The sequence below is a fragment of the Pteropus medius genome, unplaced genomic scaffold, assembly GCF_902729225.1.
Source record: "Pteropus medius unplaced genomic scaffold, Ma_sr-lr_union100, whole genome shotgun sequence".
NCBI classification, from domain to species: domain Eukaryota; kingdom Metazoa; phylum Chordata; class Mammalia; order Chiroptera; family Pteropodidae; genus Pteropus; species Pteropus medius.
The window spans coordinates 60,465-88,182 of record NW_024353909.1 but is presented as its reverse complement, the minus strand read 5'-3'; the positions used below and the strand labels follow the sequence as shown (position 1 = coordinate 88,182).

General features: G+C 56.5%; 5 protein-coding genes across 13 annotated transcripts; 2 read left to right on the top strand and 3 right to left on the bottom strand.

The window, feature by feature from the left end:
• Positions 1–65: 65 nt before the first annotated feature.
• Positions 66–3,135, bottom strand: CUNH16orf86 (chromosome unknown C16orf86 homolog). Its single transcript, XM_039852012.1, has 4 exons — positions 2,882–3,135; positions 2,437–2,666; positions 1,864–2,081; positions 66–1,760 (listed from the first exon to the last, which is right to left on the bottom strand). The coding sequence occupies exons 1-4, from the start codon at positions 2,990–2,992 to the stop codon at positions 1,351–1,353; spliced, it is 969 nt and encodes a 322-aa protein (XP_039707946.1). The 5' UTR covers positions 2,993–3,135; the 3' UTR covers positions 66–1,350.
• On the top strand, positions 3,124–6,670 carry ENKD1 (enkurin domain containing 1). Its single transcript, XM_039852010.1, has 8 exons — positions 3,124–3,284; positions 3,495–3,594; positions 3,690–3,884; positions 4,451–4,623; positions 5,580–5,705; positions 5,806–5,969; positions 6,070–6,206; positions 6,297–6,670. Exons 2-8 carry the CDS (start codon positions 3,510–3,512, stop codon positions 6,455–6,457), a joined length of 1,041 nt encoding a protein of 346 aa, XP_039707944.1. The 5' UTR covers positions 3,124–3,284; positions 3,495–3,509; the 3' UTR covers positions 6,458–6,670.
• Positions 6,671–6,848: 178 nt separating this feature from the next.
• PARD6A (par-6 family cell polarity regulator alpha) lies at positions 6,849–9,010 on the bottom strand. Of its 4 annotated transcripts, none has more exons than XM_039851991.1 (3): positions 8,558–9,010; positions 7,954–8,176; positions 6,849–7,716 (listed from the first exon to the last, which is right to left on the bottom strand). In XM_039851991.1, exons 1-3 carry the CDS (start codon positions 8,975–8,977, stop codon positions 6,977–6,979), a joined length of 1,383 nt encoding a protein of 460 aa, XP_039707925.1. In that variant the 5' UTR covers positions 8,978–9,010; the 3' UTR covers positions 6,849–6,976. The 4 variants fall into 4 exon arrangements, with proteins under 4 accessions (XP_039707925.1, XP_039707926.1, XP_039707923.1 ...); XM_039851992.1 differs by having other exon boundaries at positions 6,849–7,713; XM_039851989.1 differs by having other exon boundaries at positions 7,954–9,010.
• A 246-nt stretch (positions 9,011–9,256) lies between these two features.
• ACD (ACD shelterin complex subunit and telomerase recruitment factor) lies at positions 9,257–12,107 on the top strand. Of its 3 annotated transcripts, none has more exons than XM_039851999.1 (12): positions 9,257–9,497; positions 9,580–9,716; positions 9,841–9,934; positions 10,022–10,098; positions 10,222–10,266; positions 10,377–10,411; positions 10,556–10,707; positions 10,785–10,881; positions 10,964–11,044; positions 11,235–11,608; positions 11,742–11,833; positions 11,914–12,107. In XM_039851999.1, exons 1-12 carry the CDS (start codon positions 9,399–9,401, stop codon positions 11,990–11,992), a joined length of 1,362 nt encoding a protein of 453 aa, XP_039707933.1. In that variant the 5' UTR covers positions 9,257–9,398; the 3' UTR covers positions 11,993–12,107. The 3 variants fall into 3 exon arrangements, with proteins under 3 accessions (XP_039707933.1, XP_039707932.1, XP_039707931.1); XM_039851998.1 differs by having other exon boundaries at positions 9,334–9,497; positions 10,538–10,707; XM_039851997.1 differs by having other exon boundaries at positions 9,334–9,497; positions 10,532–10,707.
• CARMIL2 (capping protein regulator and myosin 1 linker 2) lies at positions 12,069–27,655 on the bottom strand. 4 transcript variants are annotated; one of them, XM_039851970.1, is made up of 39 exons: positions 23,897–27,655; positions 23,543–23,637; positions 23,398–23,448; positions 23,116–23,178; positions 22,889–23,013; positions 22,663–22,754; positions 22,424–22,494; positions 22,234–22,307; positions 22,021–22,096; positions 21,853–21,941; positions 21,638–21,732; positions 21,474–21,560; positions 21,282–21,394; positions 21,099–21,176; positions 20,887–20,963; positions 20,690–20,794; positions 20,429–20,498; positions 20,209–20,290; positions 20,013–20,109; positions 19,873–19,930; positions 19,562–19,734; positions 19,249–19,411; positions 19,073–19,174; positions 17,950–18,078; positions 17,751–17,864; positions 17,425–17,585; positions 17,267–17,354; positions 16,930–17,085; positions 16,746–16,812; positions 16,056–16,285; positions 15,086–15,186; positions 14,640–15,003; positions 14,433–14,555; positions 13,551–13,587; positions 13,314–13,385; positions 12,978–13,190; positions 12,740–12,820; positions 12,318–12,395; positions 12,069–12,233 (listed from the first exon to the last, which is right to left on the bottom strand). In XM_039851970.1, the coding sequence occupies exons 1-39, from the start codon at positions 23,934–23,936 to the stop codon at positions 12,121–12,123; spliced, it is 4,203 nt and encodes a 1,400-aa protein (XP_039707904.1). In that variant the 5' UTR covers positions 23,937–27,655; the 3' UTR covers positions 12,069–12,120. The 4 variants fall into 4 exon arrangements, with proteins under 4 accessions (XP_039707904.1, XP_039707901.1, XP_039707902.1 ...); XM_039851967.1 differs by having other exon boundaries at positions 13,314–13,587; positions 20,209–20,314; XM_039851968.1 differs by having other exon boundaries at positions 13,314–13,587; positions 17,950–18,057; positions 20,209–20,314.
• Between the last annotated feature and the right edge of the window lie 63 nt (positions 27,656–27,718).

The window sequence follows — 27,718 nt, the reverse complement described above, 5'->3', positions numbered from 1 at the left end:
CAGGCCCTTGGGGAGTTCACAGTCTAGTCCTGAAGACAGTTATGACCCACAAGGGCAGTAGTATGTGGATGCTACAACGCAGGGCAACCCAGTGTCACCTGGCTCAGCAGGAAGCAAGGTACCCCGAGTTTTCCAGGGTTTGTGTACACTAGCCAGGTGAAGGGGTGAAGGGAAAAAGGCATTTTAGGCAGGGGAAGCCCCACACGCAGAGAGTGAAGGTAAGAAAAGGTGTGACTGCTCAGGGAATGACAGGAAACCACTGAGAAGTTATAAGGTGCTGGGGTTAGAGGGGCAGCAACACTGTCAGGGGTTTGGGTTTGTGTGTAGCAGGATCACCGGCTTTGATGCCCATTTAGCTTGCAGGAGTCAACAAGCAAAGAACAGAGTGGGGTCTGGGGTGACACCCAGGATTTTGGCTTGAAAAATTGTGCAGATGAGATACAAGAGGAAAAGCAGGTTGGAGGGAGGAGAAATTATTCATTTAATTTGAAATTCTCTGTGTTTGAGGTATCTGAGGGTTATGTAAGAGATCCAGGAGTCAGCAGGATATGAAGTTTTCCAAAATGGCCAGCACTGGCCACCCCTTCCCAGAAACCCCTGAGGGTGAGAAGCAGCATTCATCTGGTGGCTTGGCCACAGGGCTCCAGGGAAACCATCCACCTCCACCACCACCCCCTGCCTGCCAGGAAAAAGGCACCAATGCCTCTGTCACCATGGGCCACTCTAGGAGCAAATTTTGGTCCAGCTGTGGTCTAACAATAAGTGGAATGCATCCCAAGGTTGCCCATGGGGCAGGCAAATGAACTCTGCCACCTCAGAGGTGGGGATCCCAAGTGTTGATCCCCTTGAAGTTAGATAAATGCAGACCTCTTCCTGAAACACAGGGAGCAAGGCCAAGCACCTGCATCCCATGACCTGAGAGTGTTCCTTTCTCTGTCCCAAATTCCTCATCAACTCCCTCTCCGTCCCCACTGTTATCTTGTCTGAACTTCAGGTTCATCTGTGGAGCTTCTAAATGCACGGAACCAGGCTCCACCCCTGCAGATTGATTCAGTTAGATCTGAGGTAATGCCCAGGAATTTATATTTTTGTCAAGTTTCTGGGCAAGCCAAATAACCAGCTTTAAACCCTGCACTGGAGAATCCTCCACTCTTCTTCCCAGCCTCTCCCTCTTCAGACAACTTATTTGGGGAGTCAAAGTCTGAGAAAAGGAAAAATGTTTATTTTCAGCAAGTCCTAGGTCCTAAGTGGGGACTGGAGCCAAATTCCCTCCACCTGAGGGCCTAAGCCCATAGACTCCTGCTCTGGTTCAGGTTTGGGAGGAGGGGAGACACTGGTGGGGTGTGACAGTCACTTGTACTGAGGAGAGAGTGGGGGTACCAGTGGGGCAGCACAGACACTTAACATCTTGTCAATGTCTACCTGAGTTGACTTATCCACCTCAGCCTTGAGGCACCCACTGATCCCCAAGCTGGACAAACCCCTAGGCTCCTCTCCAGCCTCTTCTCCCTGTGGAACCATAGCATGGGTGGAGGGCACAAACATATTGGGGCTGGGCAAAGTGAGGCCTGAACCCAGCTCACCTGCCACAGGCAACAAATTCGACAGTTGCTCCACACCTGCCTCTTCAGGGACCAGAGTCAGCTCCCACTCAGGTTCCACCTCGGCCTCAGCCTCCCTGTTCTCCTCCCCTGCCTGGTTCAGCTCAGGGTTGCAATAGTTGATATACTGGTACAGGGGCCGTAGGCGCTGGGCCTTTCCTGCAAAGACCCAAGGCAGAGTAGGAGCTAGAGTGCCAAGCCGTGCCATGTCAGGGGTCCAGCAGGCAGAAAAAAAAGGGATGGTCCAGGGACTACCACTCACGCTCTAGCCCCAAGGTCTCTGAGGGTGTAGACACTGTGCTGACCACAGCTGGGATCACTGGGGCCCCCAGACTCTTGCGCTTCTTGGCTTTTTTGTGCTGTTTGGCAGACGGTGAGGGCTCACTCTGACTACTCTCCAGGTCCTCCTTCTGCAGCAGCAGCCCCTGTTGCAGCTCAGCTTCAGCCCTAGGATGAGCTTGGTGGCTAGGTCCTGGGAGGCTGTGGGACAGGAGGCTTGAGGAAGGAGCCACCAGCCTTGGCTCCTGTGTTCTGAGCCCAGGGAATATCCCTGCATGCCTACCACCCTGGGCCCAGGTTCTTGTCCCTTTCCTGGTCAGTGAGGCGCCAGGCTGGTCAGGGACTGAAAGCTCATGTGAGCTCAGTCCCTTACAAGGCCTGAGACTCTCTCTGGATGCTTCCTACCAGGGCTCTTTAGGGACAGAAGGAGTGAGAAGTGATGGTGGTGGCAAGGGATTCGAATACACCCTACAGGAGTGCTGGATTTAGGAATCTTGGGTGTGAGCCCTCCCCTACCCCCAGCCCTGCAGCTCCTTCCCTCTGAAAGCCCCCTCACTTGACTGGCTTCCTCTTTGGACCATGACTGGACCTCACAATGGAGGCCACAGGCCTGGAGCTTCTCTCCTCCACTGCCTCCACCTCTGGCTTGAGCCTTTCTTCCTCCAGCTTGAGTCGTTCCTCCTGGAGCTCTGTCTCTGCGACTAGTCCTACTGGACACTTGTCTTCACCCTGGATCCCACAGGCCTCATGGGCTGGCACCAGGCACTGATTTCCCATCACTGGACACTAGAGGTGACATATAGGTAACTGGTCACCATAGCCGGGCAAAGGATACAGGTATCAGTCATTAGACACCCGACATGAAATACCAAATGCGGATGAAGAGCACCAGCCCATGCCCCTGCCCGCCTGTGGAGCTTGTCCTGGCAGTTACTGGGTCGACGCACACTTTGGCCTGCTAGAGCGCCGCGGCCAAGAGTTTGAAGGCTAGACGGCCTGACGGTCATCTCGGAGCTCTGAGAGCAGCCACTGGTCGCCTCCACGAGCTGTGCGGGCCCCTCGGCCGACCCTTCTTGGGGCCCTGGTCGCCTCTCAGCCCCTGCTGAGGCCATGGCTGCGCGGGGTCAGCGCATTCTCAAAGGATGCTGGGGCGGGGAGGAGTGAGACGGGCCTCAAGGGACTGGACAGGTGGACCCTTCGCTGACCGGGAAAACTGGCCCGGAAGCAAGGGTTGCAGTGGACAGGGCGACTGGCGACCGCTCGCCGCACCCTCAGCTGAAACTACAAGCCCCAGAAGACTTTGCGCCAGGGAGCATTGGCCCCGACCTCAGAGGCGGAAACCATTGTTGCCTGGCAACAGCAAACTCGTCAGGTGGCGGCAGCAGGCGGCCAAAACCTGCTCTGGTGAGCCCCCTGCCTGGGTGTTGAGGGGGAGGGGCCGTGAACGGGACAGGGAAGTGGGCTAGGAGCGGAGGTACCTAGTGCAGGTTTGGGACCCGGAATGGAGGGCACCGCCGGGGTCAAGGTCCGGGTTCGGGGAGGAGGCATGGGGCTGAGGAAGGAGGTCCGGGACCCGAGATGCTCAGCGCGGCAGACTTCGGTGCACGGTTGCAGGGCGACGACGGCGGCATGTGCGAAGGCCCGTCCCGCATCTCGGGGCCCATCCCCCCAGACCCTACGCTCTGCCCTGACTACTACCGGCGGCCGGCCTCGGGTGAGTTGGTGGGTGCCGCGGCTGAGTGAGGCCTGAGCGAAGCTCGGGTCCGCTCCACCACTGAACCCCGCACTCCACCCTGTCCATCCCCTCAGCACAAGGACGTCTTGAGGGAAATGCGCTGAAGCTAGACCTGCTGACCTCGGACCCGGACCTGGACGCCACACCACCTCGTGGTCCCCGCATCCGTCCTGGAGCTGAAAAGATCTTGGAGCGTGGCCGGCGCGGCATGGGGGTCATGCTGCTGCAACTTGGGGGTATCTCCTTAGGCCCAGGGGCCTCTCCCAAGAGTAAGTTCTGGGCAGAAGGAGCAGCAAGGCAAATCTGAGGTCAAAAGCTGAGATCAAAAGCTGCTGCTCCTCTTGCCCTGACCTGGGATCAGGCTATGCCTCTCCGAGTGTCCGTTTCTACAACTATAGGAGGGTAAAATGCACTACTTCTTTGCAAGTAGTCCCCAGGAAACCCTAGCTCAGCTTTATGAATTCATGCATCAATGAAACCTCTGTCGGTGCCAGGCCAGACAGGTGCTAGGAAAACAAGGTTGAAGACAAGCATGGGCCATCATCAAGTCAAGGTGGGAGACAATAAACAAGTGAAGAGATGAATATTATGTACAAGACAACTAATGGTATACTTCACAATAAAAATGTAGCAAATTAACAGGGATAGAAGATAATTACCACGTCAGGAAGGAAACAGAGTGATGAGGTGGAGTAGCTGTATAGGGTCTAACTTAGATGAAGAGGTCAGGGAGATCCTTCTGTAGGAGTCAGGGTTTGGGCCTGTGTGTGAACTGGTATGAATTGGATTTCATGGGCTGTATGTAGGGCAGAGCCTGGCAACATCTTTTCCCCAGGGAAAGACCCTAAAGATCATGAGAAGGAGAACCTGAGGCGTATCAAGGAGATCCAGAGGCGCTTCCGCGAGCAGGAGCACAGCCGGGAACAGGGCCGGTCCAGACCCCTGAAGGCTCTGTGGCACTCGCCAAAGTATGACAAAGTGGAGTCCCGGGTCAAGGCCCAGCTGCAGGTACCTGCAGAAGTATTGTCCATCTTGTTGGCTAAGAGGCAGTTATACCCTAATCTGAGTTATGGAGAAGAAGGAAGATCTCAGGGGACTAAGGGTAACAGGAGATAGCTGTTTCTGCTGCAGGGTGGGTCTGGGGATTCTCAGAAGTGATGGCTGGGTGATCCTGAGGAGCAAGTAAGAATCAGGCAAGAAGAGAATGGAAGACAACATTCTACAGAGATGAAACTTTTACAGATAGAAGTGCTAAGACCACAGGGAGCATGAGCAGTGGAGATGCTGTATACAGTTTACTATGAAGACAGAAGAGCACAAGGTTAAGCTAAGAAGTCAGCAGGACTCACATCATAAAGGGCAACATAACCCACTTTTCAACTTTTTTTTTTTCAACATTTCTAAAGGCAGTGGGAAGAGCATGGCCAAGGATATGGTGGTGGGATTCTGTCTTTGGTAGATAGTGGCATCATTTCTCTATCCTGGGTCTCAGGAGGAGGAGCGGGATTGAAAGGAAAAACAATAAGGTCATATGTGGATGTGTTGAAGCTGAAGCACTTATGGGTCTCCCAGGGAGTGGAAGTATGTCCAGGAAACAGATGGAGAGTCAGGTCTGGATCTCAGGAATGAAACCCAGGAGTTACTGAGGATCAGGCTGAGGACAATGAGACCTGGAAAGTGACCTTGCATTCAAGGGCTTGGATGCCAGCTGTTAATTACCTTGGTGGGGACAGAGCCAAGAAGCTTGACTAGGAAGGAGAGAAAAGGAGAGTGGTAGCTAGAGCCAGGACTGAGGAGGAGGGATGGTTTGTTGTTTTCTTAAGGACGTGAGACACATGTTTAAATGCTGATGAGGAGAAGTGCTCCTTCAAGAGACAGGAGGCCTACAAGGCTAGAGATAGAGTCTAGGTCTTCAGATCTTGACCTCGGCCTGAGTGATTCCTCTTCTATGCCCTGCCCTTCAGGAGCCTGGCCCTACCTCTGGGACAGAGCCTGCCCACTTCCTGCGGGCACACTCCCGCTGTGGCCCTGGGCTCCCACCACCCCGTGTCTCCAGTCCCCAGCTAACCCAACCAGGCCCCAATGCCAAGGTGAGAGAATATGTAGGGGCTGGGAGGTGGGGCAGGGATCCTTGGGGGTTCAGGGTACAACATAGTGCCATCTCTTTATCATGCTTGTCATGTTCTGCAGGGGCCAGTCCTGGGTGTGGATTTCATTGGCCACAATGCCCGCACTGCCAAGAGGGCCCCCCGGCGGCATTCCCGTTCACTTCAGATCCTGGCACAGGTGCTGGAGCAGCAACGGCAAGCTCAGGAGCACTACAATGCCACACAGAAGGGCCACGTGCCTCATTAGTAGGTCCCACTGCCCAAAACCCAGGGTAAGGGGTGCCTGTGGCAGGTGGGAGCTGATATCTGCCCTGAGATCATCAACCCTGAGCCTGTGCATCCACAGCTTATTGGAGCGCAGGGATCTGTGGCAGCGGGAGGCTGAGGCCCGCCAACATAGCCAGCCAGATCCTGCCATGCCTCCTGGCCACACTCGCATGCCTGAGAACCAGCGGCTGGAGACACTGAGCAATCTGCTCCAGAGTGAGTATGTGGACAAGCAGGGCTGGATGGGGAACCCACTGGGGACCATGCACCCCTGCCCAGCACTAACTGTTCCTGGGCCCCCTGTAGGCCAGAGCCAGCTGCTGCGTGAACTGGTGCTGCTGCCTGCTGGGGCAGACTCACTGAGGGCCCGGGGCCACCGTGCTGAGCTGGACCGGAAGCTGGTGCAAGTAGAGGAGGCCATCAAGATCTTCTCTCGCCCCAAGGTCTTTGTGAAGATGGATGCTTGAGCCCTTTTAAAGGGATAGTGAGGGGTGTCCTCCCTAAGGATCACTGCATAGTTGCAAAGGATAAGGTCAGGCCCCATTATAGAGAGTCTGAAGACAGGAACAGTGAGGGGAGCGATATCCCCAGAGCACTCTTCCTAGCCACTGGCAGCTGCAGAAGGGCCATCCCAGTCTCTTAACCCCTTTGTCAAAATTAAACCTTTTGTACACAGTGGAGTTTGTTTCCATAAGAGCTTTTCTTACCCAAGAAATGCCAAGCCTGGTGGTCTTCCTGTTGCTTGACTAGAGGAAGGTCTCTCTGCTTCCCTTATCATTCCTGCCTCATGTCCAGGACAGAAGGCAAGATTGTAAGATCAGGGAGGAGGCTGGGGCTGGCACACAGAAGGACCATAACTGCATTTGTAGAAAACCTTTAATGTTCCTCAGATTGATATGGCCCTGTGAGCAAGCTAAAACCCCCAATGAGGAAGTCTCTGCCATGTCCCAGCAGCCTGGAGTGGCAAGGGGCTGTTTTGTTGTGTGTCAGAGGCTGAAGCCACTACCATCTCCTTGCATGCTACTCCCCCATCCAGAGCTGGCCTGCTCCTGATCATCCAGGGAGGGCAGAGAGCTGCGGACACTGGGAAGTAGGTGGCCTGGGTGCAGGTCCCAGAATGGAGGCCTCTGAGACAGGCCATTGGAACAGGGAGGCTGGCAGTTCTCAATGACCAGATCACTACTGTCATCATCGCTATCGGGCTCAGCAGGGGGAGGCCCTGTTAGACGCCCAGATGCCCCCCGCACCACATTATTGCGCTGATTGGCTGGCTTGACAGTGACAATGAGGTTGTGGCTGTTGGCGACCATCATGTCTGTCACTTGGTCCAAGGTCTTCCCAGCCACCTCAATGCCATTGACTTCGAGGATCTCATCACTGACTGCCAGCAGCCCTGTACTTTCAGCCAGGCCCCCTCGTACCAGGCGGGAGATGAAGATGCCTGGGACCCGTTCCAAGCCCTGGGGAGCTACACGCATGCTCATGCCATCTCGGATGTAGAAACCCAGGGGACGGTCGGAACCATGCTTGTGCAGTCGCACCCGTCGGTGGGTCTCAGGCAGTAGGTCCACATCTATGACTGAAGAAACCTGGCGGAAATCTTGGGGCAGGCTGATTAGCAGGGGTGGCCGGGTACGCAGGGGTGCCACTGGCCTAAGTAGGAGCCCTTTCTTGCGCCGCTGCAGAGAGTTGGAGGCAAAGGCCAGGCCGCTGGAGTCAGCTTCTGCTGCAGGAGAGGGGGGTGCTGAGATCAGAGACCCTGTTCTCTCATTTGGGCCCTTTTCCATCAGGCCCAGGCCTGAAGAAGGGGTCACTGTAGCTATCTTCTACCACTTGGAGGTCAGGCCAAGGGCAGAGACTGCAGAGAGTGAAGCCTGAGCACCCTGGGCATGAATTAACCCCTGTAGACCTGCCCTGTCACCCTATCCCACAGAGGCTGCCCACTGTAGCCCATTTTCCTCACCCCGCTTCTGCACTAGCAGGCGCAGCGGCGGGGGCCCGCTGGCCAGGGCCCGGTGCAGGCTGTCGTCGTTGGTAAGGGGCAGTAGGTCTCCGTGAGCATCCGTATAGCCAAGCAGCACGTCCAGGCCCGGGATCTGGTGCACCACACGCAGTAACCTCGAGAACTCTTGGAAGCCGCTCACCGAAGCACGGGGCAGTGCGAAGCGTCGGAACTCAGCGTCAAACTGGAGGCAAGGAGTGAGGGGAGAGGAGGGATCAGGACGGAGCCCGCGTTCTCTCTCACTACAGGTCCGAGGGTGGCAGGGGTGGGAAAGAGGGATGTCGCAACAGCTGCAATCTTGCGTCCAGACCTCAGCTCCAGTACAAGAGACGCTGTCCAAGGTCTTCTCCCCGCCCTCCAGGTAAGTCAGGCCAGAGAGGGACTCTAGAGGCCAGCAGTGAAAGGGAGGAAGATGGGTGGGGGACAGCGAAAAGAAAAGTCGGAGGATGAGACGTGGAGGATGGAGGAGAGAAAAAAGGTGGTGGGACCAAGGAGCCAGGAAGGGGAGAAGGGAATTGGAAGCACCTAGGGCTGAAGCTGGAGCAGGGACCGAAGGGGCCCTTACTTTGCTCTTCACCTCCACGATGCTGTCGGGACTGCGCGCCGGGGTCCTCTGTGGCCTGGCCATGGCGGGGCCTGGCGGGCCGGGGACGGTGCCCCAGGCGGCCCGCCGAAGCGCAGGTGTACAGCGGGGCCGGCAGGCCCGCGCTGCCCCGCCCCTGGCGGTAGCACTCGCCCCGCCCCCCCATCCGGACCTTGACGTCAAGGGGGCCGCTACGGAGAGTGGAACGCGGAGTCCGCGTTTCCTTGGAAACGGTGATGGGGACGGAGACGTCTTTGTGTGCTCTGACATCATTACGCTACCGTCCGTGAGTTCCCGGAGCCTGGAGGAGGGGCTCGGCCAATCCGAAGGGAGAGTGACGGAAGTGATATTTATCGAGTGCTGTCTGTATACTATTTCCTTTGGCCTTACAAGACTGCGCATTTTGTAGATAAGGAAACGGAGTCATATTTGCCGAACTCCTTGGGGTCACAATACGTTGAAGTGGCTTCGAGCCAACTCGCTTGGACTACCCTAGGCGGCAGCCTCAGGCCCCAAATTCCGCTCTCTTTCCGAGCCAGACCTTGGCCCCTTCCTTCCACCGGAGTCTTGACGAACGGCCCAAAAGCCGGACAGCTGCTCGGAGAGATAAGAAAAAGCAAGCCAGCATTCAGTCGACTCAACGGGAATCTGCACGCACGTTCCTGAAGACGTGCTCGTGCGCACGCTAGGGCTTGTACATGGGCGGGGCCTCGATCTCTGGTCCCGCCCAGCAACAGTGCATTTCCTCTTCCGACGAAAGGCGGGGCCTCGGCGCCCGCGGAAAACCCAGACGAGCGGTGCTGGGCTAAGTGCAGGTACGGGAATGGCGGGCTTGAGGAGCCTGGTCCTGCGGCCCTGGATTCGAGAGCTGATCCTGGGATCAGAGACACTCTCAAGTCCGCGGGCGGGGCAACTGCTCCAGGTGAGCCCCTCACCCCTCTCAGGGTCTGGGATCCGGAGCGGAGCCCGCGGGCGGTGGGATTGACGCCTGTCGCCGCCGTCAGGTACTGCAGGATGCTGAGGTCCCGGGTCCGTCCCGCGTCCCTGACACTTCTGATGTCGGGGCTGCACTGCTTGTTTCCGACGGGGCTCACAGTGTCCGATGCCTGGTGACACAAGAGGCCCTGAACGCCTCGGACTGGTGAGAAAGGCGCAGCAGCGCCCTGGGGGATTTGAGTCGAGCGGGGAGCGCGAGGTGGGCGGGCCCCAGGCAAGAGGGGCTATTTTCTCTCGCTCTTAAGTAGTGAGGTTCGCACTCATCGCAGGGAAGAGAAAGAGTTCGGCTTCCGAGGGGCGGAAGGTCGGCTGCTGCTGCTACGGGACTGTGGGGTCCGAATCCAAGTCGCCGAGGGCGGCCCGGTGAGTGGTGGGGTTGTCTTGGGCGCGTTACTGGGCCCAACTCTTCGAGTCAGCTCCTGAGACCCGTCCCTGAACTCATCCCTCCAGCCTGCAGAGTTCTACCTCCAGGTGAACCGTTTCAGCCTGCTACCCGCGGAGCAGCCCCGGGATTGGGTGACCAGTTGGTAAGTAATGTCTCCACCCTCCAACTGTTCTCCCCACCGAAGCCTGGCTGGCGTGGGTATAGGCCTTTTGGAAAGGCTTGGGCTCCTAGTAATATTAACTGCTTATCACCTTCTTTTTCTTAGCAACCAGGACCCGGATGTGCAGAAAAAGCTCAATGATTGCCTGGAGTGAGTCTGGAGTTGGGCTAAGGGGCCAGGTGTGGCTTGGTCAGAGGATGGCAAAATGTGTTGACAGGCCTCAGGATTGTTTCTCAGGCCTGTTTCCTCTGTTTCTGTAGGGAGCATCTTTCAGAGTCCACTTCCTCCAATGCAGGTACTTGTAGGGATTGACCAGTGTGACCGTAACTCCCTGTAGAGTGACTCTCCAGCCTTCACCTCCTGCTTCCTTAATAATTCCTCCTGCCCACCTACCCTACCCTTACTCCTCTTTGAGCTTCAGCCCTTCCCCTGCTCCCAGGCCTTTCACTGTCCCAACTTCTGGATGAAGTGCAAGAGGAACAGGAGCATCAGGGGGCACTAGTGCGTCTGGCCGAGAGCTGTCTCATGCTGTCAGGCCCTTGTACAGCACCCTCACTCACCCGCTGGGCCACCTCACGCCTCAGGGCCATGGTCAGTATGGGGTTTCCCTTGGGAAATGTCAGGGTAAGGAGTTGGGCAAAGGCCAGGTTGATAGTTCACTTCCACAGAGAGAAGCTGTGTACACTGTCCCCAGCCTATGGTTGCACATCTCTGAGAATGACCAGCGAATTCTGAACTCTTTGGGCCCAGGGCAGAGGACACAGGGTAAGGAGGACTGGAGAGATTCAGAGGAGAGTATCTGGCGGCCTGGTGCCCACAGACCTGATAAGCCTTTCCTGACCTCTAGGCTCTGAATTGCCCCCACCAGACCCAGCTCTTCAGGAACTATCGCTGACCCTGTTATCTCCTTCCTCACTCAGTTCCTCAGGTAAGGTGGTGCTGAGGCCACAAACATGCACCGCTGTCTGTTGGGTGCCTGGGTTATGCAGGATGCTATGAAAGGGTACACGGCCAGGTGGGGGAGGAACACAGTCCCTGCAGGCCTGCCTAAGCTCACAGGTCACTCGGCTAGTCTGAGCTTAGAAGGCTGTGCCCACAGTGAGTCCCCTCCTCCCCAGGAACCCCTGTCTTACCCAGCCACATGTCATCAGAAGAAAGTGGCGCCAGTGTCAGCCTTCTGCCTGCCTTGTCCTTGGCTGCTTCAGACCCAGTGCAGAAGGGCGGCTCCCAGCCCCTACCGGCCATCTACTCAACCCCTGGACCCTTACCCCCTAGTTTGGTACACCCCAGCCATGTACCCATCTCTCCACTTCTGAGCTGCACCCCAAGTCTATCACCTCTTGGTCACATCCCCAGTCCACACCAGGCCCATGTGACCAGTCCTCAGAAATTTAGCCTGGAGTTCAAGGAACTAGGGTTGCCCCCCAAGAACTGGCAGCATTCTCCAAGGATAAGAACCACTGAGGGAGTCCTGGAGTCCAGTCCTATCTGGGTGAGTACAGCACCCCTACAACTGGAGGGTAGAATGGGGTGGGTCTTGGGTAAAGCTGGGATTGGGGCTGGGGTAGCCTTGGATGGGGTTGGAGTCCTTTTTGGCCCCTCTTCAGATACCACATCCTTTTCAGGATCCCCCAAAGAGGCATCGTGATGGTTCTACCTTCCAATATGAGTATGAGCCACCCTGCACGTCCCTCTGTGCCCAGGTCCAGTCCGCCAGGTGAGTGCCTGGGGCTGTCCCCATTCTTTTAGCCACTGACCCCAGTCTTCTTTGACCGACAGCTATGGTTCTCTTCGCAGGCTCCCTCCCCAGCTCCTGGCCTGGGCCTTGCACTTTCTGATGGAGCCACAGCCGGAATCTGAGCAAACCCAGGTGTGAGGGGTCATGTGACCACGTGGGAGGATGTGTGCATACACAGGTCCATGCCTGTGGCCGGACAAATGGTGCTTCACAGTCTACTTCAAGTTTTTTAATAAAATAATCTCATGCGGCAGGAAAGGAGAAGGTCAGGGGTTGGGGCCGCCGCCTCTTTGGTCTGTGGCTGGGGAAGGTGGACTCTGCTCAGGGCTGGAGGGCTCTGTAGGCTGTGGGGGCAGAGGCTCGGCTCCAAGGCCAGATCCTGCAAAGGAAGAGGGGAGAAAGGAAAGTCAGAACTGGACCGAGCAGTCCTGCTACCCTCCCAACTGGCCCAGCCCCCTTTTACCTAGGCTTGGAGACGGGGGTACCTCAAGCTTTGGCCTGCGCTTGAGGACAGGGGAGCGCTGCAGCCTCAGGGGCCGTTCTGATGGACATAGAAAGGTGTGGGGTGGGTTGCTAAAGGCTTGCCGCCTGTCCCCAGCCCTCCCCCACAACCTCCAGTGTGCACATGCGCACATAGACACACGCACACACTGTTGCTTTCAGAGCCTCCCCCCACACACATCCTCTCAGAGGTTGCTCTTCTGGAGGTGGAGCCAGGGATAGGAACCACTTGTCAGATAGGAACCACTCTTGGCCTTCTGGCTCTCTGATTTCTCAACCCCTCATGCCACCAGTGGTCTCCAAGGACCAGAGCCATGAAGGGAACCCTAGAGCCCACCCACTCCCATCTGCACTCAAGCACACATGGAGGTGTCTTCCCCTCACCAATGGGGGCCTGTAGCTGGTCCTCATGCACAGACACTGCTCGTCGCCCTGCTGAGAGAGGCCTCGGCCTCAGCTGGCCATCTAGGGGAGGCCAGGTTATTAGGGTATGGTCCCACCAGCTGCCCCCACTCCAGCCCTTGCCTCCCACCTTCAATGTGCCCATTGAAGCTGAGTTCCCAACAGGAATTCCTCTGGTCCCTAGCCCAGTACTGGGGTAAGGGCGACAATGCCTGCTTACCCTCATTCCTGGGGCCCAAGTAAGGATCTTCTGGAAGACCCAGGCTGTCTCGGGAAGGACTGGCTTTTCGGGGGCTTGGACAAGAAGGGGGGCCTGGACAATCCTGTTGGCCCCAACCACGGCTCCTAAGCTCTGCATTCAGCTGCTGCCCCAGTGTCTTCCAGGTGGCAGACTCAGGCCCTTGGCCCCCTGGCCCAGGTCTACATGAGGGGTCTGTAAGGAAAATGGTATCAGCCAAGACATGGGCCAGGCATTGGAGCTGAGCCTAACCATTGGTCTGCCCGCCTCCTGCCTATCCCTTCATGTTCCCCCACATGCACAGTGGCCTTCACTCACCAGCAGACACAGAGTGGGTACGGGACTTGATCGAGATGGGAGGGGCCTCCGAGGAACTGTCCATAATGTCACCTGCAAGGCGGGGCTGGGGTCTCAGGCACCAGACCTTGGGGGTGAGGGGAAGAAAAGCCTGGCCTCTTCCCCTCCTCCCCAGGAGAGCAAGTATACTTTGGGGTCTATCACTAAGAATATTTCCCTCCCTGAAAATGTACTGCCCTAGCCCAAGATCCCACTTACCATCTGAGCCAGCCTTCTTGATTTCTCCATCTTTGCTCTGTAAGAAACAGGGAAGTCAAGCTCAGTCTTGCACTGACCTCACCCTGCTTTGTCCTTTTGTTCATTCTTGTTCTTATAAGTACCACTAAATGCCCACTGTGGGCTAGGCAAGAATATGGCAAACTCAGTCCTGGCCTTAGAGTTCAAAGTCTGGGATGGTGGACAGTTAACACAGAAACATGCATATGCATGCACAGACACACAATGTGATTTCTTAAACTCTGATTCACTTTCTACACGTTTCTAAATTCATGCTGAGGCTCACATCATATGTGTTCCTTATTTTCCTGAAAGATTATAAAATGGATAGTTCATAGGGCTGTGGTTCTTATTACGGACTGTGATTACAGTGGCATTAGTAGGATGACCATAGAAGAGAGTCAAGGAAGGCCCATAGGGAAATGCAGAGATTGATGAAGAGGAACTTGGTTTAACACATGGTTGTTGAGGAGCAGGAAGTGGAACAAAGAGGTGCCCCAGACAGGACATGTATGGAGGCTCTGAGATGCAACTAGGGGTGGAAAGCAGTGAGATGAAAGTGACCAGGGCTAAGACCCCACAGGGGCTTGAGAGAAAGCCCCAGGAGGACTTGCTGTTTCAAATGCAGATGACAAGTCAGATTTCTGTTAGATCTGCAGAGAAAGGACCATCCCATCTCCAAGGAGGAAAGGACAGTGGCCAGGGCAGAAGCCAAGAGGAGAGAATGGTTGAAGCTGATGACTCTTTTGAGGCGGAAGGAATGGAACTGACCTGTGTGTCATGAATCTCCTGGTCACATATGTCACCCACAGACTGCCACATCACCTGCCCCCTCACTTTGCGCTTGTGTCCCTCTCAACTCACTTGCTTCCTCTTGCCTTCAGCACTCCCGCTGCCTCTGCTCACACCGATTCTCTGCAGCATCACTTGTACCCGTTGTTCAAAGGACGGGGCCAGCTCTGTGTCTCCCCGCTCCAGGGGCCGCCTCTGGGGACAGAGATAGCCGAGTGGGAAGAGAGTCTGCTGCCCTCGGTTCCAGCAGAGCCCTCACCCCTTGTCACCAGGCCTCACCTTGTCAGGTCTGGTACCCAATGTTGCCTCTTCCTCCTCGGCAGGTAGCAGTATCATTGAGTAGGCCTTGCTTTCCCTAGTGTAGCGAGGCCGACCCCTGCGAGCAGGGTCAGGGCTGCTGGTGCCTCCGTCAGCTCCACCAGGCTCTTCACCTCGGCCAGGACGTGCTGGTGGCCGCAGCAGGTCCCCAAGTGTGGTTTTTCGAGTGCGGGGCGCTGCCCCAGGGCTGGTCTCTAGGTCAGGCCGTGGCCCCCGTGTTGAACGAGGCTTCTTGAAGGCAAAGAGGGTACCCAGCTTCTTTCGCAGCGTACGGGGGACAGGGGTGGTACCCCCCTCAGTGGCCGGGTCCTCCTCAGGGGCCCAGCTGTGGGAACAGCCAGAAGTAAATAGGAAAGCCCATGGAGCAGCTTACCCTCTCCTACCCCCTGCAATTGCCCCTCACTCACAGGTGATCTTGCTGGATTAGCCTTTTGGAGAAGAATTCTTCCACGCCCTCGTCCACACGGGCACTGAGCCCATTCCCTTCCTGCGGTAGGGCTGGGGGCACCTAGGGGACACCACACAGTCGGGTCAGGGCTGAGTGCTCCCACCTCCCTTTTCCAACAGCCTGCCCTAGGTAACTCAAGGACCTGGGAGCTTATGTGACCCTAGTGAGCTGCTAACACACAAGCACTTCCTCTGTCTAGCTGATGGGCAAAGACGCTGATTTCACATACACCCTCGCCTGTAGTTGGCCCTGAATGCATATCCAGCCCACACCCATTCTTGTCCAATGGAGTATATCCTACACATCTTGAACAACCCGGTCACCAGCAGTCTAAAACACACAGTCCCCCTGGGTCACACGTTCTCACCTGCCACCCCATCTGCTCCAAACAGTTCCCTGCAGTATCCCCCACCCCCACCCCACACGGCCTGCTGCTGTTTAGCAGTACCGGCTGCTGCGTCAGACCCTCTGGGGGGCCTCAAGCCGGCTCCTCCTCTCCTTCTGCCCTGTGTCCACTGCCCCTAACAGTACCTGGTCCACACATACATCTCCCCGCGCATACAATACACCAGCAGGATGTGCAGTAGACACAGGATTGTCCCTGCAGTATGAGAGCCTAGTATCTTTCAGCAACCCTAGAGGATGGAGGATAAGACAGCCACCCTCTCTCACACATCCACCCATGCAGCAGGCCAACCTGAGGCAGTCTCACACCAAGTGCACCCCCAAAGTAGCCCATACACCCATGACCCTGCATGGGTATGGCCTCAGGTGGGGGTGGCCAGGAAGAAGCCACGACGAGGCCACATGACCAGGTGGTCTTGGGCCCCCACAACCCACCTCCTTGCCCACCGTCACCAGTGCAGAGCAAGTGGGCCACCTGCGACTCCCAATTCCACAAGCTCAGGAGTGGGGGGGAGGGCGCTCACCTGGGGACCCCCAGGCGGTGGGCGGTGGTGGTGCTGGCGCCGTGGCCGTGGCCGGGCCCGGGTCGGATGGCGCAGGGGCTGTCCGGTGGGTGGCAGGTCCATGCGAGGCAGCGGGCCTGCCGGGGACCCAGGAGCAGCGGGGCTCGGAGAGCCGCGTGCTGATGGGCCCGCCTGCGGCTCCGCATCCTCCCCAGGAGCCGCCAGCTCGGGCTCTGGTTCCTCAGCAGCACCTGAGGAGAGAGCACCAGAAGAGCACCAAGCGCGGAGCCCAAGGAGGTGGCAGTGGCGGTGTTCAGGCAGCGGGGGGACCCGCCCAGAGCGCGGGGAGGGGCCCCGGCTGCACCGCCCGCCCCCCCGCCCCTCCCCCGCAGCCGCTGTCCGTGGTGCTGAGCGCGGCCCCGAGCAGCGCGCATCAGCACCGCCGCCAAGCATGCGCGTCCTGTGGGTAGGGAAAGGGGGGCCGGGCGAGTGGAAACAGTGTCGGGGCCCTGGCGTGCTCAGGTACCGCTCTGTGCCGGCTGGCCACAGCAGACCCCAACCTTGCAGTTTACATGGGGGTCTTGGCTTGGTTCAGGCAAGGGTCAGGGAGTTCCGAGAACAACAGGGCTGAATCAATGGTGGCTAGGTGTCCAGGTCTAACAGAGCTTTAGCCCAACTCAGTAACTCCCTTCCCCCCAGGCCCTGACTTACTGTGAGTGGAGGGGACCAGGTGAAGACAGTGGTTGGATTTAGGCCATTTCTGTGGAGGAATGTCATCCTGGTAGGGAGGGCATGAACTCAGCCTGGGGAAGGGGAGCTGCCTCCTCCACTTCCACACTCCAGAACAAGATGAGAAGATCTAGGGTTCAAGGCCCAGAGTTCTTGAACCACCTACCTTTTGCTCTCCTTTATCCTCTTCCTTTTCTGTCTTCTCTTCAGGGAAGAAAAGGCTTTCCAATTCCCCGGGTCCAAAAGGGCTGGGCTGGCCTCCACCCAGTGCTGGTATGGCAGGGGGCATTACCACTGTTGCCTGCTGAGCCAGACTCTCCACCTGCAATACCAGGCGCCCCGAAGATGGACAAGTAGGGGTCATAGTCCCATCAGTACTATGGAAACCCTGAAATATCCCTGGGATTTATGACCCCCAGAAGACATTACAGAACCCCTGCAAGGCAATGACCAGGTCAGTGTGTGTGTATGTGTGTGTGTGGACAAATGCAGTTTCCCCTTACCAGCCGATCCCGAGCAGCACTCAGACCCGTCAGAGCTTGAGCCACAATGCTCTCTGCCAAGGACCTTGTGACTGACAGCCGCATATCCCTGAGGGCAAGAGATGGCAAGGGTTAGTGTGCTGTCTCTGCCTAGCTCAGCCCAGCCCCATCCAGCATACCTGAGCCTAGTGAAAGCATCCTGTAACAGGTGTTCTGAGAACAGCTCTGGGAGACCCCTTGAGCCCACCAGGACACCCTCTAGCTCTTCCCTCCATCTGGGTCCCTGCAGCATCTGTGGGCAGAGGCTCCTTGTTGTGTCCAGTGTGGCCTGAGTGAAGTCCTGGGCAAAGGTCAGAGTGGTGAAGGTGTGGCTAAGACCCAGACAGATTGGCTCGAGGCTCTAGCCCCCACAGAATATTGACTCAGGGGATATCACAGGCAGACCTATGGGATGGGAGTTAAACCTACACGTGGAAGTAGGACTGAGGCAGGGGTTCCATCTCACCTTAACATCCTGGCGGCAGACCTCACCCACCTGCCCCAGGAGGCCCTCCAGCTTCTGCCGCAGTTGCCATTGATGGCTTGGGGAGCTTCCCGCCTCATGTAGAATGGGAAGAATCTGGAGGCCAAGGAGGAAAAGGAGTTGCAAAGTGACACCTGACTAAGAGGAAAGGTCCTCATAGCCAGGGGGGAAGGGTGCTCACACTGAGAGAGAAGTTGGCATTTTGGATGGCATCCTCAGCCTGGTGCACAGCAGCTTCACCTTGGGGTCCAGCCCCACAGCCCAGCAGCTCCACATGCTCCTGCACCGACTGACACAGTTCGTTCACTTCCTGAGGGGCATCAGGAATCAGTCCCAGCCTGGTCCCATCCCAGTTCCCCAAACCCTGACTGCCTTCTTCCCAGAGTCTCCAACAGGATATAGGTTCCTGAAACCTATCTGTTTAAGAAAGGAGAGCGGTGTCTCCTTTGGTTCATTGTAGGGACTTTATATAGACTTCTTAAGTTTATAGAACAGGAAGGAAAGGAGCAGTTATTTATGTCTGTGTTTTAGAAGCTCAATTTGTTCACCATCCACCTAGAGGATTGACTGAGGGGTGGGGGGACGGGAGTGAGACACCATGGAGGAAGGACCAGGGGGAGCAAGGGAGAGTTAGGGTGGGGATGAGGAACAGGATCGAGGAGGTCTGTGTAGGCTCCAATGTGGCCAGGAGAGACCTGATCCAAATCTCTGTCCAGAGCGCTTGATGGGTGTGAGGACTAGTGAAATTGGACTCCAAGGTAAAGAGAAGAGTTTGTGGGAGATGATGAGATCACTTGAAGATGTATAGAATGTGAACACCCTGCAGGATGTCTGGGTCAAGATGGCTGGGCTCAAGCTTGGGAGAGATGTGGGATTTGGGAATGGAGAGGGGGGAATATTTCAAAGGCAAGGAAGTGGAGGGAGATGAAGCCAGAAAAAGGGTCACTAGAGCAGCCACAACAGAGGTCAGTAGAGAGTGGAGGGAACCCCTGAATGGGAAGTCATAGATGGGGCTACAATAGGCGGGGATTGAGGGGAGATTTTTAAATACCTCTCATCTCTAACAGCAAAGCCTATTTAAATGCTTTAAAAAGGTAGCCAGGGGTGTTATTTGGGGGAGCTATTTCAAAAGTGGTTGTCTCCTCTCCAGACCAAGAAGAGGGGATTGTCTGGGACAGCAGGATTTAGGCACCTTGGCCTCGGGAAAGCCTGACCTTCAGGCTCATGGAAGCTCTCAGGTGCCACAGCTTTCCCCATCCCCCTCTCTTCTGTGTATATTCAAGCTTAAGGGAGGGGACACTGACCTGCTCAGAGACCTTAGATACCAGACCTAGTGGCTGCTGGCAGGAGGTGAGGGCAGAAGAGGTGTGGTCTGTGCGGTTGTTCCTCAAGAGACAGGCTTGGATCTGAGGACAAGGGATGTTAATAGTGGGGTCGCGGGGCAATGGCACAGAGAAGAACAGCGGAGAAGGAACCCCACCTGGTGCACTGCACGTGCTGTCAGTTCTGGGCGGCTGCGCTGCGCCTGGGCCACGTCGGTCAGTGGCAGGGGCATGGCCTTCAGGCTTCGGTTCTGCTCCAGGGCCTGCGCCACGTCTAACAGGCCCAGAGCGGACGTGTGGTTTCGATCCCAGACCACGGACCTGGGCCGGGTGGGGCTTCAGTTGGGGTCAGAGTTCAGCAAGGCCCCACCCAACCCGGGCCTTGCCCTCATTCAGCCCCGCCCCTTAGTCCAGTAACACCCTGTGCCACGCCCTCCTCCGCATTGGTCCCACCCCTCTGACCCCGCCCACCGTAGCCTGGTGTTAACCCGAAGCGCCTTGGCCAGCATCTTGGCACCCGCGTCTCCCATGGCGTTGCCGCTGATATCCAGCGCTGTCAGGTTAGGATTGGTGGCCAGGGCCCGCAGCAGTACGCTGGCACCCAGCTTCAGCCTCGACTCAGCTACAGACAGAGACTGCAGGGGCTGGGGTTAAGAGAAAGCCCTATGTGGTTGGATTCAGGAGTCAGCAAGGAGGGCACAGGGTTTGAGGGAGCAGGAGGCAGAGGGGTCAGTCACAGGGTGTGCATTGACTGAAGATCCCGCATGGTCCCGTGAACTCACACAGTCGTCATCCTGCATGAGCTGGACAATCCGGTGCAGGACGTCATCCAGGGTCTCCCTGTGGGCAGAGGCCAAGGTGAAGGAATGACTCAGATGCTTGGGTGCTGTCTGGGAGGCCCGGGAGTGAGATGGGGGCTCACTTGCACCGGACGTTGAAGTTCCTTCCAAGCGCCACATGTTGCAGGGACCGACTCCTCCCGATGGCCAGTACCAGAGTCACCATGTCTGAGCCGAAACCTGAGGGTGGTTGGGGTCATGCACAGGTGAAGCTGCGGCGAAGGGGGCAGTGTGGGAATTGGGTGGATGGTGGGAGGACGAGTTTCAGGGTGGCCTCACCATTATCTGACAGATCCAGGGAACTCACTGCACCAGCATCGCACACGAAGTCCTGTATCACCTGGGCACCCGCTGAGCGCAGCTTAAGGTGGAAGGTGGGGTTGTGCTGAGGCCAATAGGCCACAGATGGGGAGGATCAGGGGGCCAATGGACCTGCGCTCCCTCCTCGCAGCCCCACCCCCTAGTGTGTGGCTGCTCACGTCGGGGGCCTGGCGCTCACCTCACAAGCGCTGAGGTCCAGGTGCAGGTCGCCCATGTGCGTGTTGAGCGCGAGACCTTCCAAAAGCGCCCTGGGAGGGGACGCCACAAGGGGTAGCGAGAGCTGGGAAAGGGGGCACCAGGGCGCGAACGAATACCAAGAAGGAAGGGCTACGATGCTAGGGAGATTGTGGGTGTAATAGGAGCGGGGTGAGGTGCTGGAGGCCTGGCCTGGGCGGTATCTGTACAGGCGGGGGGCGTAGCTGTGGGCAGCGACACTGACCTGAGCGCGTCCGGGGGAAGCTTGCAGCCCGCCAGTCCCAGGTGCCGAAGCGTTCCTGCGCGGCTGAGGAAGAGTTGCAGCGCGGCGGGTGCAGCCCGGGACTTCCTGGGGTGGAGGATCCGAGGAGTGGGCTTCCGGGCGAAGGGAAGCAGCTCCCGGCAGGCTCCCCTGGACCCGCCCCGCTCCGTCCCGCTTACGTGCGGGAGAAGACGTTCCTCGAAGCGTCGAGGTGGGTGAGGCTGGCGCAGCAGCCGCGGGACAGCGCGGAGAAGAGCTGCGGAAGGAGGGTGTGGGCTGCACCGGCCAGAAGACTGAGCCCTTCCCGCCCGCCTTGCCCTCCAGTCTATCCTCTGGCTTCAGGCCAAGCCACCAGCCCTATCGATCATCCCCCCACTGACCACCCCCTCACAGTGTCCAGGGCGGTGTCGGTGCCTGCGAGATTCAGGAATGTCAAAACATTAGGACGGCTCAGGAAACTATAGAGGCCCTGGTGGAAGGAAGGGAAGGAGTTAGGGATGCCTCACTAAAGAGCTTCCTGACACTCCACTGTCTGCGGCGCTCCCAATCACTGCCCCTAAACACAGCCACTCACCCCATTGTCCTCCGAGGCCCCCAGTGCCCCAGGGTTCCCGGAAAGGTCCAGGTAGGTCAGGGCAGAGTCAAAGGCCACATTGGAAACCAGCGCCCGGCCCAGAGCCCTCATCCCTGGCGGTGGAGGAGGGGGTGGCTCAGCAATCAGGTAGATCCCCCTTCCTGCCGCTCCCCCATCCTTGGCTCTGCCTACCTCGCTGTGTCAACCCTGTCTGCGCTAGGCTGAGTTTCCTCAGGGCTCCAGGACGATGCTCTAGGTGTCTGCTGAGCGCAGCCATGCCTAGTGGATGGAGGCAACCATGTGGGTCTCACCTCCTCCAGCACTGGCCCCCAGGGCTTCCCTAGGCTCAGTCATACCTCGGTCATCCAGCAGGTTCCCTGCCAGGCTGAGCTCCCGTAGCCCAGAGCTCGAGTGCCCTGCCAGTGCCTGGGCCAGTCGCCGGACAAAGTCTCTGGGGACCAGATCCCAGGCATGAGACTCTGACCCTGGATTCCCAACTCCTCCCAGACCACTAGCCTCCCAATCCCACTCCCCTGGAGTCCCCTCCTCAAGCCCTCCCAGTCCCCCTTACCCCTTCAGACCACAGGTCTCCAGCACCAGCTCTTCCAGGTGGGAAGATTGACTCATCATGTGCAGAATCTGTTCTAAGACCTCAAGGCTCTGAGGACCAAAGTGGGGGCTCAGTGGGCTATACCCTTGTCCCCACACCCCAGGCCCCTCCCTGCCCCTCGACTCTCACCAACTTCATGTCCACACAGGAGAGGCACCGAAACCACAGGTTGTAGGACAGGGCAGCCACACTCAAGGCCAGGTCCCTGGATGGGAAAAGAGGCAAGGGCAGAGCTCAGGGTCCTCCAGCCAGATCCCAGGCCCAGCTTCCATCAAGAAGCTGAGGCCCAGGAATGTGGGTCATGGAATCTTCCCCACTTCCTAGTCCTGGAAGGCCACACACCGACTACCCAGATGGCTGAAGTCTCCTAGGCTGAAATGGCGGCAGCCCTGACGATGGTAGATGGTGTCCACATCCTAGGCAAGAAGAAAGTGTCTCCAACTAGCTTGGGGCCACAAAGGGCAGGGAGGGACTCAATACACATGGGGACCAGATGTCTCCAACCCCCCCCCCCAGAGGACCCTACCCTCACCCACTGAATCTCCTCTCGGAAAGGGAAGCCATTGTAGTCACACAGAGCCTCGTATGTCTCCAAGAAGCCACCTGGGGAGGTGCCAGGGGTATGATGAGATGGTGGTGGGGAGGAGAGACAAAAGGTCAGCAGAGATGAGGGAAAATCGACCTGCTGGGTGGCTGTGCCTCTGAATGGCTCTGTTGAACCAGGGGGGGGGGAGGGTGGGCTCAGCCCCATGTGGCCCTGCTGGCTCCCACCACAAGGGCTACTGGGTGAAGTGGCCTCTGAGGGGCTGCTTCTCTCCAGACGAGCCAGCATGGAGGGGGGTGTGGGCCTCCTGAATAGCTTCCTGGGGAGGGAGATAAAAGAGAAGTGGATAAGGGACTTCTAGCCCCTGAGATGTGAAGCAGCCCACTTGTGTCTCCAGAATATCCCCCCACTGCCCTCTTTCCCTGCCAGCCCTGTGCAGTTGTTGGGCCTCACCCAAGGGTCGAGCGAGGGAAGACCTTCTTAATGGCCGCAGCAACATGTTGGGCCAGCTGTTCCAGGGCACCCACTCCAGGAAACTCCAGGACCAGTTCAGGCAGAGACTCCAGCTCAAAGGTGACCTGGGAAGGGCAGGCAGCTGGGATGGGCTCCATGTGTGGCGGCAGGTGTAGGGGAAGATGCAGGCCAGGCTGCAGGCCCTGGTGGGATACTAAGGGTCTCACCTGAGGGGGTGTCTCTTGCAGTGCCATGGCCTGGACCTCCAGGTAGCTGAATGTGCAGTCCACCTGTGGAGTACCTGGATCAGCCCAGACCAAGGCCTGAGCCCCACCCTCCTGGGAACCCAGTCCTTTGCGCAGTCTGGAGCTCAGAGCCAGACCGGCAGGAGGCCAGTAGTGTTGGAAGGACAGAGACCACAAGGACAAGAGGAACAGTGCTGCAGATGCAGCCCTCATCAGGGAAGCTTCTGGAGGGCAAGGGGTTGGTGGCCAGGCCTTGGGACTCACCCTCAGGGGGAGGCAGGTGTGGAGCAGGTAGGCTCTCCAACGCAGCAGTGCCTGGGGAGAGAGAGTGTCTGACATCTTGGGCAGGACAAGAGGCTCTTTTTACTTGGGCCCCAGTGGCCCTCCCAGGCTCTGCCCCTTGCCATACCAGGACATGACCTTGCTCAGCACCCTCCCGCTCTGGTAGCCAGGTTTTCAGCAACAGCTCTGCCTCCTTGGGCCACAAGAATCTGGTGATCTCGCCTGTGGAAGAGGAGCCTGCTGGATGACTCTGGTCCTCCCACAGAGGTCAATTCGGGCCCATGGTCTGTACCAGGCTAGGGGCCTGGACTCAGCCTTGGACCAGCAAGGAAGGAGTGGAGTGGTTCTTGGGGGAGCCAAGCCCTCTGGAGGAGCAGAAAGAAACGCTGGCCCGGCACCCCTGGGGGTGGTGGGTCAGCCTCTGGCTTGGGGGCCGCACTGCTTCCTTCCAGCCAGGTAGGCCAGAAAAGCCAGCGCTTACCTCTCAGCTCACAAGATATGCCATCGAGGGTCTGGGCCATGGGGCTGGGCCAGGAGGCCGGGGTGACCAAAAGAGCTCCAACCAGAAACAGTAGCCGGCAGGCGCGCACAGGAAGCCTGGGGCCCCGGCCCTCACTGCAGCCAGCCACCTGTTCCTCCTGCAGCGGAAGGTATGCGCTGCTTCCTGCCAAGCCGCCCCCGGCCCGGCTCCACCCCGACTGGGCCTCCGCGGGCTGGGAGATGTCTCTCGGGTACAGGGGGTGTAGGGGGAGGGCAGAGTCCCAGCTGCCCGTTCGCCCCCTTTCGCAGGAGCTACTCCGTCAGGCCAAACAGCGAGGGTGGGAGGAGTGATGTAGTAGTGAGAGTCACGCATGTTGCGTGCCTCTTGCGGTTCCTAGCCCTCTACGTCCACCCCGCACCGCAGTCCCTGCCGCGAGCACCAGGGGGCGCTGTCCGTTTGGGGATTCCTTACCGGGCCCACCCCTGTTCGTCCCCTCCAAAGCCTAGCTGAGGAGGTGGATACGGGGGCGGAAAGAACGGAGCGTCAGCTCTCTCCCAACAGCCGCGTCCTAACGTGGAAGACCTAATCTGTTGCTTCTAACCTAGAGTCCATGACCCCGTTGGGGATCCAGGAAGTTAAAGGGGTGAAGAAAACACTAGACGGACCCAGACGCCCTTCTCTGCGGAAGAGTTTCCTTCAGCTTACATCAGGTTCAGTCTGGGTCACGGCCAGAAGGTGGGCGTGGACGCTCAGGGGGCAGCCTCTGGCTAAAGCCTGAACCGCAAGGGCTTCAAGGACGGGTGAAGTGACTCCTGAGCCAAGGCCAGGTACACTGGGGTCTTCCTGTGATTATGCAGGACCACTAGAAGAGAGGAAAGCTACTGTCTTCAGGGCTGGGAGAGGTCAGAAAGTTATGGGTTGGGGGCCTGGCAGCTGGAAGCATGCTGTCCAATAAAAGACCAAGGATCTAGATTCCAGAGGGTTCACAGGAGGGGATTGCGTCTTTTCATTCCATCTCGTGCCAACTTTCAAACAGATGGACTGCATTTTAATGCATCATTGTATCTTGAAACTGGGATATTCTTCTAATTGGGATTTTTTGTATTTCAGCTAGCTTCTAGGTTAGTTGGTACACCTATTTTTATTTGAATGAAGAAAACCCTATGTATCAGTAGAATCTTCATGCTTTTTTTTGAGATTATGCTTAATGAATTAGCCAGTTTAGGTTTAGTGAACAAACTTATCTAGATGTGAATGTATGTTTTCTGACATTTTACATTTTCTACTTTCCTATTCCATCCATTAAACTAGCCAATAATCTACCAGCCAGGCAGAGGTGAAATAACCATATGTGGGTGAGAGATACTGGGCAGAGTCCCTTGGTTTCTTTCTCATTTCCAGCTACCCACCTCCACCTTGGGGCTTACGAGAGTGGGAGTACCCTCCAGTCATCTGACAACCACTCCCCCAATGCCCAACAAGATCTCATCTCCTTTTGCTGTGGTCCATCAAGGACTAGGATAAAGTGAAAAGTAGAAACTGAATATTAACAACGTAGGGGCAGCCACCTCCCTTCAAGCACCAGGCCCATAGTGTGATAGCTGAGAACTGAAAAGAGAGGGAGCTGAGTTCTGGGAAACAGGAAAGAGGAGGTCCTGCTCTGCTGCCCCCCCAATTTAAAAGGAGTTAAGATTAAGTTAAGATGTAAGACTTCCAAAGACCACATAGAACCCACAAATTGCTTTTAGGTTAATAACTCAATAGGTCTCACGTCCTATGGACCAAGTGGTCAAGAATGCAGGTTCTGAAGGCAGACCCCCCGAATTCAAGTTCTGATCCACTTCTTACCAGCTATTTAACACTGAATAAGATACTTAACTTTTCTGGGTTTCCGGTTCTCATTTTGTAAGCTGGAGCTATTAACTTATCTCCAAGTGATGGACGTAAGGATGAACTATTAAGTGCTCACAACACTGCCTGGCACTCAATGAATGCTCACATTTGTCGAGTCTGCCATGGCAACTTTAGGACTCCAAAACAGACCCATAGAAAAACCACCTTCCTGGGATTTTTCCATTTAGAATGACAAGGACGAGAAATACAAGAGGGAATGACTGCCAAAGGGCTCAAGCCGTTTCCCAGGTGGAAAGAATCTCAGGGCCAGCAGCCATACTGGTGGCGTCTGCTCATGTCCAGTGAGTGCTGTGAGGGCAGGCAGGGGGCTATGGAGAAGGAAACCAGGATCAGCATGGAGATCATGTCAAGAGTACTGGCCTAGCCACAAACCCCCATAAACTGCTGGTGATCAGGGCTGCAGTGACAAACAGAACTGCTCTCAGAGACAAAGTCAACACATGTGACTCAACCCTATAAGAAGTGACAAGTGACTCAGTGAGAGGGGGAAAGAGGCCTTCAGCTTGTTCAAACCTGTCTCTGTGTTCCAGACAGCATGACACCCCGTGGGCGCTCAGGAAATGCTAAAAGCTCAAAATGAAGAGTAAGCCCCGCCTGCTCCGGGAAGCACAGGCTGAGGACCAACCAGGCGGCACCTCCCAGGTGCAGGCTCCCTCAGATTCTGATCAAAAGCAAGAGAGACCTCGGTGCTTGCTGGGCTGTGCAGCACTGGATGGGTGACACCAGTTAGGTGTGGAAAGGGAATAGACTATTTCTTTACTTCAGTACCCACTATGCTTTAACAGAAGGGAAGAGCACTGCTGGCAGGCCAGGGAACTTCCCCATCAGTTCTCAGGTTTGGAGTAATAGTGAGAAGTGGCTTCTGCTGAAAGTTTTATTTTTAATGAAGTCACACAGGATGTATTATGGGCTATACAATGAGGGGTCCCTTTTCACGTGTAACTCCCACGAGAATGTCACTTTTCTTGCTCTCTCCATCCAAAACAAATTGTTTTAAACTTTCAATTTGAATGTATACTTTGAGAAATGAAAAACTCTGAAGATAAACATCTCACTGTCCTACAGATTCCCTATTATAAATATCTAACAATTGATAAATTATGTGCCTAGTGAAACAACCTGGTAGGGGTTACTCTGGCCCCTGTCAGGGGGAGGCTAGCCCCTCGGAGGAGACCAAATGCTCTGACAGCCTCAGGCCACTAACATCAAGTCCAAAGAGCTGACTGCCTGGTTTAGTCTTGAGACTCCAAATGACGTTTTCCTTGAGACCAGACTGCATACATCTTTTCAATGGCTACATACATACTTGTCCTTTATTACCTCACTGAAAACTGATAGGTTGGAATTTGGGTTTAAAAACCCTGTAATTAGTGGCTGAAGCTTTTACCTAAGATGGGTTTGCCAAAGCAATTCACCCAGAAATGGCAACAGCCAAGATGATGTTTCACTCATGTGTAAACTTCCTAACACGATTCCATTTCCATCCTGCTTCCTGTGGTGCTAACAAGCAGCTATACTGCCCAGGAGTCTTCCCTGATTATACTTTTATCTCCCGTCTCAAATCAACTTCTGTAGAGCTGACTGGGCCCAGCTTCTCTCTGTTCTCCTGCACTTGGCAGAACTCAAGGTACAGACCCAGTCCTTTTTGAGCTGATATCCTAAGGACAGAGATTCCCATCAATCCCTTCTACACTCAACTCTGTGGCCTACCCCATCTGCTACAGGAAACCCATTCCCTAAGGTGTACTATGGAGTCTGGCAGCTGTCCATCCACTCACCTCTCCACACATTCTGGAAGTTTAAACTTGCAGCAGGATGCACTCAATATCCCATCATCTGCCAAGATCATCTCCTATCTGCTAGAGAGGAAGTGGCCACACAGCTTGCCTCTGAAAGGTAAGGAGGCCT